General features: G+C 46.4%; 1 protein-coding gene across 3 annotated transcripts in view; it reads right to left on the reverse strand.

Annotated features, from left to right (window-relative positions):
* Nucleotides 1–6,937: 6,937 nt before the first annotated feature.
* The window catches only part of LOC111846760 (ADAMTS-like protein 3), a 70,154-nt gene continuing 64,116 nt past the window's right edge, over nucleotides 6,938–12,975 (reverse strand). For all 3 annotated transcript variants that reach the window (XM_023817307.2, XM_023817306.2, XM_023817305.2), the window contains exons 27-31: nucleotides 12,592–12,775; nucleotides 10,300–10,504; nucleotides 10,102–10,211; nucleotides 9,228–9,442; nucleotides 6,938–8,735 (exon numbers count right to left, since the gene is read on the reverse strand). In XM_023817307.2, the coding sequence (XP_023673075.2) occupies nucleotides 8,614–8,735; nucleotides 9,228–9,442; nucleotides 10,102–10,211; nucleotides 10,300–10,504; nucleotides 12,592–12,775 (836 nt within the window). In that variant the 3' untranslated portion in view covers nucleotides 6,938–8,613. The remainder of the gene's footprint in view (nucleotides 8,736–9,227; nucleotides 9,443–10,101; nucleotides 10,212–10,299; nucleotides 10,505–12,591; nucleotides 12,776–12,975) is intronic.

Genomic DNA, 12,975 nt, shown 5'->3' on the forward strand with positions numbered 1-12,975 from the left:
ATATTTGTGCAGTAATGTTTAAAACTTAATGCCAAAAATGCTAGGTGTTTCCACAATTTTGCCCGCTAATGTAGGTCAGGCAATATGCAAGGTGAGGACCACAGTATGTGAATGTGCATACATACTGTTCTCATGCATACATACAATATATGCTACATTAATGGTCGAGCAGTAGGATTCTAACAAACTTCCGTACGTATTGGGTAACGTGGCTGCGTATGCATCCACTGACTTGGGACCTGCAGCTCCAGCCAAAATCCTCTTTCCACAGAACGCTGCTTTCACTTTTTAACAGGAAATTTTACAGGGTGGAAGCAGCTGGCAGCAGATTTATGACATGATATGTTTACAAGCGGCAGGAATGCCGAACTGAGGCGCGGAAAGGCTTCTCCTGCTAACCCATAACGCTCCTGCCTGAAATCGCCACTGTAAATCAGAGGTCAGGCAGCGTGTCCTTAACCGGTCAACGACGGGAGACATGCACCAATGGCTAGACGGCGCCAGTGGCACCAGTGGCCAGTGGCGTGTGCAGTGAGCAGTGCTCGTATCTGACTGCCCGAGCGTGTGAAGCAGTGATGTGTAGGCATTCTACTTAAAAATGGTTTTACTTCACCACTTGATTTTTCTTTTCAAAGACTATTAGACTGCATTTGCACAGGACGTGCTAGTGAATGATGTGCCAAGCTAAAGCGATGTCTCGCTGTATAAAATGGCCTTCACTCAGCGCCATAAATGCCACAGACCACGTGGGTCTTTCCCTCACTCCCCCAGTCCTTTTACCTGCCGCCTTCAAACCGTCAGCTTGCTTTACAAAAGGGTTTTCATCTTAGAGCATGTAGCTACAAAAGCTTTGACTTTTAACCACATTACCCAATCTGTGACCTTTTTTTGTAACTTTTCATTTTTTTCTTAAACCTCTACATATGAATTGCAGATGAGTCAATGAGACCTCTGTAGGCCAAACACATGAGCCCTGTACATCATTAGCTATATTAACTTTTACAGTGTTGCCTAGCAGCCTAGCGAGGAGCCCTGTACATTGTGGGTTCGATTTCCACCTGTATTTCCAGACAGATATATTTCTTCAGGGTGTACTTGGGTGTGTGTCCCGTGAAAGAGGGGCACCATCCAGGGTGATCCCTGTGCTCCTGTGACCCCCCGCTCTAGAGAAACACTTATGGAAGATGGATGTTTCCATTTCGGAAACACTCCCTAACAAAAAATAATAACCGACACCCTGAGAAGTCAATAAAACGGATGTGTGGAGTAAAATCCACATCAAAATCGAGGTTACAGTCGGAACATTGAGGGGAAAATAACAATGAATGTGTGTGAGAGGGGGGCAGAGGAGAGGAGGAGAAAGAAGAGCCAAGGTCAGAGGAGTGGCAGGAAGGAGGAGCAGTTTGGAGGAGAGGTACAGGGAGTCAAGCTGCCTCTGCACTCCGTGAGAGCCCAGGTCTTTCTTCAATTCGTATTCCATCAGGGGAGAGATGCAGTGCTTTGCAGAAAGAATTTGGGGGCATTTCAGGTCTTTTATAAAGCTCTCTAGTTTGACATGGTTGGCAGCCCAAGCATCATGGAGAGACTAGAGGCGGGCAAAAACCATGGGGTACTGCCCCCTAGTGGAGAGGCAAGGCATAACACTGGAAGGTTCAACTTAAAATTTAAGAAAAGTGAAGTCAAGGTGAAAGGTGAGATACCTAAGCAGGAGACTGGGGACCATCGGATGGACCTCAAACAGCAGCTTCTGTGTGCAAATGTCAGTCTCACCGGTGGAAGGAGGGGTTAAATATTCAAAGAAATACTCACATATAACTTCAATGAAAAATTATGGCATTGTAATAAATGAATACGGTCTTACTAAAATGTTGAAAATTCATGCATTAATAAAATCAGAGTCGCCAGCTCTCATGCATCTGGCGTGACACTCATGCTTTCTGACTCTCACACTCCCGCAAGAAATCTTACACCAAATCTACATTCTTCCATTATAAACCTAAAATTAGCTAGAATTATTGCGGTAGTTTGCAAACCTTTCATATTTACAAGGTAATAAAACCACTACATACATGTAAATGCGTGTGCAGACTTGTCTCAAATTGAAAATCTCACACCAGCCGGCTGACCGAAGTTGGCGACCCTATAAAATGAACTTGTCCACTGCAAAGAGTGTGGTGGAGAAGAATCCCATGTCCAAGGGAGCACAGCCACTGAGGAGCACTTCTCATATTTATGGGGTGTGAAATCCGTCAGAACTCCCCTCTTTGCATGAGCTGATGTGACAGCTGAGCTGAGCATTCCCGGCTCAGCCGATCTCTAACCCTAACCCTAACCCTAACCCTAACCCTCCGTGACTGTGACAGAGCACTTAGTGAAGTTCCCTGCTCAAACACTTCTCCACCCTGCATACCCATGTCATCGTACACTAGTACACCAGGACCTGCTGATGCTACAGCTGATATGACTGAACAGCCCACTCAATCATCGCCCTGTTCCCTTTTCCGCAATTTTATTCAAGACTGTTCTTCTCTCACGCAGTGCACATGTCCAGGAACCTAACACCCCCCCTTAACCCTCAGCGATAGCTTTCGCATCATGCATCTGTCCCACCCCAAGCGTACAGCAAAGTGGATTGTTTGTTTTCAGTACGTCTCACTGGATTGGTTAGACACATTTTCACTCTGCCCCCAAATAAAATGCATATTCAGTCCTGCCGTCTCAGTGTCATGTGACTCTGCGCCCTGTTGACACAAACACCCGAACCACGTCATGTTTTTTGTATGCATGCATACTTGACTAATGAAACTGATTGTGATTATATTTGGTTTATGAAAATCTTTAAAGATGTACTCTATAAGCACTGTAAACACAGCAAAATGTCACATGGATTTACAGCATCTCTGCTTCCTGATGGTAAACAGGGACGCCTTGATAGAAAACAAATGTTACGTTTCCCTGTGTCCAGTGTAGTAGTGCTGCCTGAATTTCCATGACCGCTAACAACAGGTTGATAAAACTCCATGTCATTATGGGATGGTATAATGTCGCAGAATTACATCAGCTGTTCTCCCGCTTAACGCAAAGTACTGTGGAGATAGCAGTTGTGTTTATTCTGGTCAGGGCTGCAGGGTGAGCTACAAACTGTCTAATCAAACGACATCATCAGCAAAGGGAAGCCCCCCCCCCCCTCGCCGGCAAAGCCACACTGTTGCCACTACATTACAATTTACATAAAAAACTGGCCCTGAAATGTACCAATTTCTTGGCCGGCTGACCTCAGCCAGCTTTTAATGGGCTCGTTTTTATCCGTCCATCATGAAACACGGCAAAGTCAGGCCACCGCATGACCTCAAACTGCCCCCGCAGCAGTGACCCAGCCCACTTCCCAAGGTCGTCATGGGGCTCCACGACCATCTCTGCAAATTAAAAACTTTCCCGGAGCTGTTCTGACCCACCTAAACCTCCTCTTCAGCTCAGCGGAGGTAAAGAAGGTTCTCAGTCTGTAACTGATGAGCCTATGCGTGCATCACTGTGTATGACAAAGGGCTGATCTGCGTCATGAACATGGCCTGAACCTGGGAGGCGGGGCTGCCGTCCTGAGGCCGCTTTCATGGAGAGCGTACGTTTGATGCGTGCCCAGCGTCAACAACTGCAAAAATCGTTCTGTCATTCAATTATGACTGGAGGAGTGCAACTTCATACTGAGATCATAGGATTTGACCCTTAGGGGGTCTAAATAGCATCAGCTCCCTAAATAAAAATGGACCCCCCCACCCCGGGTAGCCCATGATTAAATTAGCTGAACAGGGGGTATGGAATTTATATGTATAAATTCGGGACAAAACGCTAAATAGGTGGCTGAAGCCCCCCTAAATAGGGTCTAGAATGGCCTGTGGACACCAACAAACTATAAAGTGCAGCGATATAAAGACAGAGTCGTCCTGGAAGGCGCAGGTGGGAGCACAACCTAAGCCGGCCATCGGAGGGCAGCCTCACGGTGTCACATTTACCCACACAGGCACCAAAGGGCAATAACCAGACTGAGGTGATATCATCTGCTAAAAAAACATATTTTGCTTTTGACATTTCTTCATGTAGCTACATGAAATATTTCTGTCCTCAGTCCTCAGAATAGAGGACCAAAGCGCCCCCTTGTGGGAAAAAAATTAACAAACAACTGAAGGAAACTGCATTTTATGAAGCAAATGCCACACTAAGCTAATTAAGATTTAACCATGCCTTGCTGGGTAATTCCTCATAGTACCATGATGATTGTGCCAGAAAAATAGTAATATGCACTCCTCCTCTTTGTTCAGCATCACGACATTAGATTAGATTAGATAATCCTTCATTAGTCCCATAAGTGGGAAATTTGCATCGTCATTTGCATTTGACATGTGACATTTACGCTCTTTTAGGTTTCATTCGTTTGGAAAAATACTGCCTCCAAAAACAAAGCGAGTTTGTAGAGTAAAGATATGAGCGCCAGGATCAAGGTGATTATGGGATGGCCAGTGACCTCTGCTGGTCAAATGGGGACTGGGAGGAGGATCACAACAGTTTCACTGTAAAGTTTTTTTGCCCGTCTTTTCTCTTCAACCTGGTCTGAATATGTTACCTTGGAAATGTCACGTCGCCGGTGGGTCACCAACACAATACAGCCAAACTTCAGGGGAATCATCTAGGGGTGACTTATCAAGCAGGACTGACTCCTGACAGTTACAGATGGTTACAGGAATTTCCTTTGCTTCTGAAACAAGGTTTCATTTACAAATACAAGATTTGTTCCTTTGAGTAGATCATATACAGTCCTAGGGAATGAACTCATTACACTAGAACTAATTTTCTTAAAATGTGCGATAACCATGCAAGATGTATTTAACTACATATTAGCCATGAAGAGGAATACTTATTTCAGAAAAAGCAAAACAAAATTATTTTGCAGCAACATCTTTATCCAAAGTAACTTACCATTTTATTTTCTCACAAAGCTCGATTATGGACAAATTAAGCTGAAGTACCCTCTTCTAGAATCAACAACCTGTGTCCTTCACCACAATCCCTGACTGCACTGATTTTGAACTCTATCTGCGATCCAATACCACAATGTAAAAGCCAAACTGTCAAACAGCACTAAAAAGCATCCAGTGCACCAGAGACGATTCAGGTCAGCACCCTGCAAGTCTAGGGAAGAGCCATCGCAATACAGCCAGGACGGCCTATAAGGTCCCTACTCAACCTGAGCATGGAGGTGTACGACTCCTACAGGTCCCAGCCAGAAATCCCCCAGCCCACCCTCATGCAAGGCCCATGATACTCAGGGTGAAGTGCTTTTGGAAGTGAGCCATGTCAGAGAAGTGCTCCACAAAGACTGAGATGTTTGTGAAGGCCATGTTCAAATACATCAGGCTATATATGATTTCGTATAATGCTGCGGATGACTGAACATTGTATATACAGTGGACCCTTGACTTACGAACTCAATTCATTTGCGAGGGCTAGTCGTAACTCAAGTTGGTCGTAAGTCAAGACTATTTTTCCCATAACAAATAATGGAAATACCCATAATTCACTGCGAACCTCCCTAAGCACCCCTTACCTAACATTTTCATTATAAAAAAGGGTTGTATAATGTGCGTAATTTACCAGAAACACCAATAATTTTCCTGGTGCACTCACCATTTTTCTGTGTCATCGTTTCGAAGTGGTGCATGTAATTTGTGGCAGCCCTTGTATCAGCACTGGCTGCCTCACCTCGGGTGACCAGATAATCCATGTCATGACACTTTGAGCTACTTCGGGTTTTACAAACTACTTTCAAATTGAAAGGCTCCTGTGCTCGGCTAAATAGTTCAGATCTTCTTGTGCTTTGACTGGTTTGTTTCCTTGACTGAAAGACTCATCCAGCTGTTTCACATTAGCATTAGTGACACATGAATGATTATAGGAGGCTGACCAATCAGCACACAGCAAGAACTCAGTGCTCAAGTGAAATCCAGGTCCGTTTAATTGAAATGGTAGTTTACAATTCCTGTCCTAGCTCAGAATGTCCTCCCTGACATGGATTATCTGGTCACCCTATTCCTTCCTTAGCTTGTTTTATAGCTTTTTTGGGGCCATTTTGATAGCAATTAGCAAAATTAATTATATAAAGCACTGCACTGAGCGAAAATCCGTCCACAAACAGGCGTATCAGGGCTCAGAATGACGCTTACAGACGCCTCTCGAGCATCTCAGCTCTTTGTTTACAGCCTCACAAGCGGAAGCACGTTTTGGCCTCGACCGGCATTCGGGTCATAACTCAAGACTTTGGTCTTAAGTCAAAACTAAAATTTTGGTCGTAACCAAGTTCGTACGTTAATTTAAACCTACCAGGCAGTGGCTACTGCCAACCAAATGAACAACCAGAAAACTCTCAGTTTCTAGGGTCATAACTGCATTTAAAGGTTTCCAGGCAGGAAGAATTATGATTTCTCTTAAAATACTAGTAGATACTTCTTACTGATCCCCATGGGGAAACATTCCTCACACCTCCCCCAACTTTCTCTCCATAAGCCAGAGCAGCCATCAGGGAGCTGGGGCTAAGGGTCTTACGCAAGGATCCACAGGCAAGATAAGGTCGGGCTTGAACCAGCAACCTTCTGATCATATGCACAGAGGCTTAGCCCACTGAGCCACACACTCAGGACTGTCATATTTCATTTATACAATACATAATTTAATTTATAATTAATTTATATCATATTTACATTATATATCATTTATATTTAATCTGGCCTCATTCATCCTTTCAAAAACCCTTTGCATTTAAATGAAGTTGTGTCCCCTGCAAATCTCTCCTCCATCCTCGCAAATAAGGTGTTTTTTGCTTTATGAGGGACTGCAGTGTGCATTCATATGCTTTTCAGTTGACAAACAGCCTGTGGCACATTCTGAGTAATTTAAGACATTATGTATTTAATTACAACCATACACACCTTGGAACCACATGAACCATTCTGGATGCAAAATTGAACCATTACTGACAAACCAAGCTGTTTATTCCATACACATAGCACTGCATCCCAGTGACCATCCACACTGCTTTACTGCGACCAGTCAGGTATTTCTGTGACAAAGGGATCATGCGTTCTACATTTTAATCATTAAAAAAGTCTTGATATGTATCAGTAGGTATGGTGGGCCGTGACAGTGGTTTAAAGCTATCCTGTTGTGTTGCTTGCCTGAACTTCAGATGCAATATTTCTCCCAACTGCATGCGTACGAAGGAAAAATGTTTATAATCACGGTACCAAGTACTAAATACAGACACTGTCTTTAAATCAATTAAACACAAAGCATATGGAAATATAGCTGTATAGATATACTTTGGCAATAAAATAAAGTCCCAAAAATCTACACTCAATGTACAGTATTGCACTTAAAAGCAGGATTTGTACAAGGCATTTTTACAAAAGACAAAATGTTATGGGAAAGGCCTAAGATGTATATGATAAGTGTGTTGGTGACACTGTGACACTGTGCCACTGTGCCACCATCTCATAAAATGCATCCCTCCTCCTTTTAATGCTGGGACTCAGTGTTCAATTCATTGATCCACACTGCAGCAGCATTTGTTTGCTACCTGGTTAAACTCTCAGCACTGGCCCACTCCCAGTACCCATCCTCACTGTTTTTTATCTCATGCTCAATCAGCTGCACTGGAAAAATTGGTATTGGAATGGAGCGTGGAGTGCTCTCACATCACAGCCTCCAGACAGCGTCCTCAGGGAATGCCGAGTCCCAGATCAGCCCTGTCAGTCTGTGAAGTTTCACGCGATGTGCTTGACAATGTCTGTATAAATGCATAAGACATTCAGCTTGTCCGAGTTTAGTGTTATCACGTTGCAACACGACTCCTCACATTTCAAAAGCAATCAGCGATGCCTGCGTGAGACCATGGAGAGCGCTGTGTATGTACACTGTATCACTGCACTATACACTGCACGGCAGAGCGTAGCCAGGAGTTTATGCCTTGTTTTTGAAGCTCGGCCTACGCCATCGGGAACTCGGTCACCGGCTTCGAGCTGAAAGAGAATCCAGTCGCTGTGGTAGCTTATTCCTAACAGAAGCCAGCAAGCCTTTCACTATTTTCGTGTGTGTACTCGTGGGTCTAATTCTCCTCAATAACCTGCCCTGCATTACTGCACGGATGACACTTTCTCCCAAGTTCGGAATGTCCTGAAGGTGAGAGCATTGCCACGGCGACCTCATAATGCACCGTTTCCATAGCAGCAACTCTCAGGTCATCATTCTAGAATCCCACACGGCTCCTCATCCTCCGGCGTCGCACAGAAATGACAGGGCAGAAGATGGTAAAAGGGGACAAGCAGACATGACGGAGGGTGTCCTATCTGCTGGTGGTGACGCCGTCTCCCAGGTGATGGCCTCTGTCGTGAACCAGTCCATCTGCATAAAATGTCCACAATGCTCAAGTCCAGGAAGGTCAAGCAAAGTCCATGCGAGGCTAATGAGAAACGCTTCCCTAAGCGGCACTGTTTTCCAGGAGGGGTGCAGCAGGATGGAGGCCCCCCCCGAGCCGGCGATGCGTGCGGGCCGGGCCGGGCCAGCCCGTTACAGGCTACGCGCCGCCTCCCCTGCGCAGGTCTGACAGCAGCGCTGCCTGTAGAGGCTGAGGGGACAGAGGTGGAGCCGCTTGACGGCAGGGCAGTAGTGGGTGGAGTCTCTGCAGGCATCTGCAGGGGGCAACAAATGCAGCGGAGCAGGTGAGAGACGCTGAGCCCCCTCCCCACCTCCAGACTGCAGAGCAATGCATGGAGGAGCCACAGACACACATAGGTGACAAAAAAACTTTTGTCAGATCTTAGCCCAGAAACAAGCAGGACATTCACAATATGGATACAGAATAGCATGGGTTAGGATTACAGTATGTCATTGGTTTGAACCCTTCAGTTATGGGCAGAGAGTCGCAGAGCCACATGCCGCCTTATCCCAGTACACCACGGTCAGGGGTATGTGATGCCTAGAGGGGAACCTCACATGCTTAGAGAGGCTGTAAACCACAATCCCATCACTGAAATATTGCTGCATTTGCGCTCAGCTATGCAGCTTCTCATAATGCAACTCATGCAGCCAAAAACAGACCGGAATTATGTAGAAATGCCAGAAAGAGGAGAGACGGGCCCCTGGCTCCTTTAGAAACCCAGCTACGTGGCGCGGACTTCTACCTTCACAGGGTGCAGCTCTGCAGTGCTGCCAGGGCACAGGTCGGCGGCGCCAGGCGCAGTGCTGCTCTGCAACTGTCCTGCCGGTGCCCTGGTGGACGCATTCCACTCTACGTGAGCGGAAGCCGCTACCGCAGGCCGCACTGCACGGCCGCCACGCCCCCACCTTCCACCAGGTGGCGCACACCTCCCATGAGCAGTTGCGCTCCGACGATGGCCTGTGGACAGAAGCGGTGTGTGGCATAAAACATTATACAGCATCAATGTACGTGTGGGGATCACAAAGGAAAGGCCGTTTGAAGCCAGGCCACTAGAGGTCAGTAAAGAGTAACAAATCTAAAGAGCAAAGAATGGAATAAGATGGCTATGTATTTATGTATGAGCAATAATATAAAATATTGTACAGAAACTCCACCAACCTTGGTTGTGTGGCAAATAAACAACTGAATAAACTGTATTGAACTGAACTAAAAGCTAAGGATAAATTACTCATTTATATTTCATAAAAGTTTCCCAACCAGGTCATTAGGGACCTCCAGACAGTCTACATTTTTGCTCCCTCCTGGCTCCCAGTAGCAAAAACATGGACTGTTTTAAAGGACTGAGTTATTTCCACCTTCACTGTGATTTAAACCTAGAAGAAATGCTGGAAAGCGTCCAATATGACAGCTTGCACTATATTAAATAAAACAGGCAATCTGACGCACTAAATTTACAATATTTTATATAAATAAAATGTTGCTGGCAGTGATTCACTTATAATCCTATTATATTCTAGGTAATCGGTAATTTGCCAGTATGTCCAATACAGAACAACAGGGAAACCAAGTCATTATAAATAGAACTACAAATTCAGTGGGAGCTGGCATCTCCTCACCTGGTCCAGGGGTCGCAGTGTGAGGAAGGGAGGGCGGAGCCATTGGAGTGCTTGCATATGACTGGCCGGCTCTGTAGTGCAAGGCCGGAAGCAATGCACAGGCCAGAGCACTGGAGAAGCAGGAAGGCAGTGTGTGTCAGAGGGCTGCCTTCGGCGGCCAATGAGAGGAGGGCTTGGGGTGGTAGGAGGCGGGCTTACCGGTGCCCAGGGGCTGAACTGCCAGGCCGCGCAAGGGAGCAAGTGGCAATCCTCTCTGTCTGTCGGCCGCGTGGCCCGCCCACAGGCGGACTCGGGCATCATCCCCACCGCTCCCCCGGCCAACTTCTGCTGACACCTCACCTGCCTCCACCGATGGCCCCGCCCACAGGAAGTGGAGCACTCCGACCACACAGCAGACTCCCAGCTGTCAATCAAGAGAGAATGTTGTTGTAGTTACCCCTTCTTCCAGTCACACCGGCCCCGTTCAGCCCTACGCTGCAAGACCATTCATCACTTACAGCCTAGTTCATACTGTACTTTTCTGCGTGCGCTTTTGGGCTGGGGACGGTTGTCTGCGCGGCAGCTTGTGTTCATACTACATTTGGCTGCTGAGGCACATGGCCGTGTTCCGTGCTGCATACAGCAGTGATACTCCACCAGACCAGCAGAAGCCAGATGTATTGCAGCAAACACAAATACAAGCAGTGCAGTGAAGCATCAGGTTATGAGTCAAGGCTTGGGCAGTATTATGGCAGTAAGGTATACCACAGTATTTTGAAATCCTTATGACAAAATTAGCTGGGACTCCAAACCACCCAAACGAGCTTGATGGGCCGAATGGCCTGCTCTTGTTTCTGAATTTCTTATGTTCTTCACGCTCAGTGAATTTTAATCTCCAAGATTTCAAAATGCTGGAATAGTGCTACTTATTAAAATACCGAATTCCTCAGTATAATGTCTGGACAGTATGAAATATTAGATATGAGAGTATCTCCAACCTTCCTCATACAGCTGCTCACCATAATTACATCAACAACAAAAACAACTATTCTTCCTCTACTCTTCTACCGTTGACCGCTGATCTGTGAAAGTCCACACTGCCACCTACTGCAAATACCTAATCAATTACTTTGCACATGGCGTATGGTTGTGCAAGGTTTCCGCTAGACAAGGGTGAATCTCAATACCAAGAATGCAAAGACCCCACGTGTGGTCTTGGCAAGACCAGTCTTGCAAACCTGCCTTCCAAGAACAAAGTTGGGGTGCAATGAATCATGGGACTGGTCTCATTCAGCAAAGATGCAACCGATGCAGCCTTAATATTTGGGGTGGAGCAAAACCAACATCCATGGATTTTTACAGTCCTCGTGTTCTTGTATTCTTACTATTGGAACTGGTCTTTGGAAGATGACGTAAAACGGGTACACAAGAACAAAAGTATGGTGAGGTACACAAATTAAGCAAATCGCGATTCAACCAAAAATCTGGGCTACACACAACCCACCACAGTCGTCCGCAGCGACCCCTTCCTCCCCCGATGACGAAATTGCAAAACTGCAAAAAAGCCGTAAAACCCATAATACAGTCGTGTCTGTCATACATTTTGTGTTCGTTGATTTCAGTATTTGTTTTGATCGATTAATCCTATTAAATTAATCTTAATTCCACACCGATTAATAAAATAAAATCCTTGCTTTAACATAAATACGGTTTTTTGGTTGAGGCTGTTATTGACAAAAGGGCTGCATGCGCCGAAGTACCTCTGGCTTGGTGGTTAAAGGAGTTTGACGTTCACTGGCCAGCGACTGACACACAAAAGGAGCTTCATTTCCCCTTTTTAAAGAGGGAGCTCGGTACGGACTGCAAAGCATTACCGCGATACTGGGGCAGCTGGTGGAGGGTTAGAGGAAGCGCATGTAAGGGAAGAGTGGGGGCCTCACGGCCAAGCATGACGAGCGGCACCCACCGCCCCCGACGGCTCATCAAGGGCCAACAAAGACGCTCATTGTGATCAGATTCCCCGCAAGGTCTCGGAAACGACCTGCAGCGGTTTCACAGACCCGAGTGACACTGCGATTAGTGTGAGTATCGGTCCGCTTGAGGACGGTAAGATGATGATTTTGGCACGGGCACCCGTAACCAGGGAAACAGGCTCCTGTCCGGCCCGTGACTTATATTTTTCTTAAGCTTTTTCTTAACGATTAAACCTCAGCCCCCTGACTCTACGGAAAGACCGCTGCCGTTCACAGCAGGGAAATCTGGGCTTCATTAACAGTCCTTTGGGATAATTCACGTTTGGGGGGGGGGGAGGTCGGGGTTAGCAGGCTGGCCACGAATCGCCGAGTGGTGAGATGACAGAGAAGTTACCCATCCTCATTTGTAAAGAAACCGCATTTTTTACAGAGCTGACAATCCTAGCAAATAGGCTCAGAAGCAGAGATGTGTGTGTGTGTGTGTGTGTGTGTGTGTGTGTGTGTGTGGGCGGGAGGGGGTGGATCTTGTTGGGCGTACCTGGGGGGACAGTCCCGCATGCCGCACGGCTGAGTCTGGCTTGTCGGCTGAGGGACATGCTGGCAAAGAGCCACTGGTACCTCCTGACCCCCAGAGCCAGTGCAGCGCAGCCTTCTGGACCGGAGCCCTCGGTGTCCACAGCTGGCACTGCAGGCTGTCCAGACTCCCGGCCGCCAGTGGAACACTGCTCATTGCAGAGTCACAGAGTCAGAGTCACACAGTGAGGGAGTCACCGGGATGATATCTATCCCCATCCCAGCTCCACATTCACCAACACGCCAACAGTACAATGTACACTTTCCCAAAATATGTTTATTTTGCATTATTCAGATCAAATTATCCAAGCACTTTTATTCTGAAAAATATAATATAATATAATAACTC

This window comes from Paramormyrops kingsleyae, chromosome 13, assembly GCF_048594095.1.
Source record: "Paramormyrops kingsleyae isolate MSU_618 chromosome 13, PKINGS_0.4, whole genome shotgun sequence".
Taxonomy (NCBI): domain Eukaryota; kingdom Metazoa; phylum Chordata; class Actinopteri; order Osteoglossiformes; family Mormyridae; genus Paramormyrops; species Paramormyrops kingsleyae.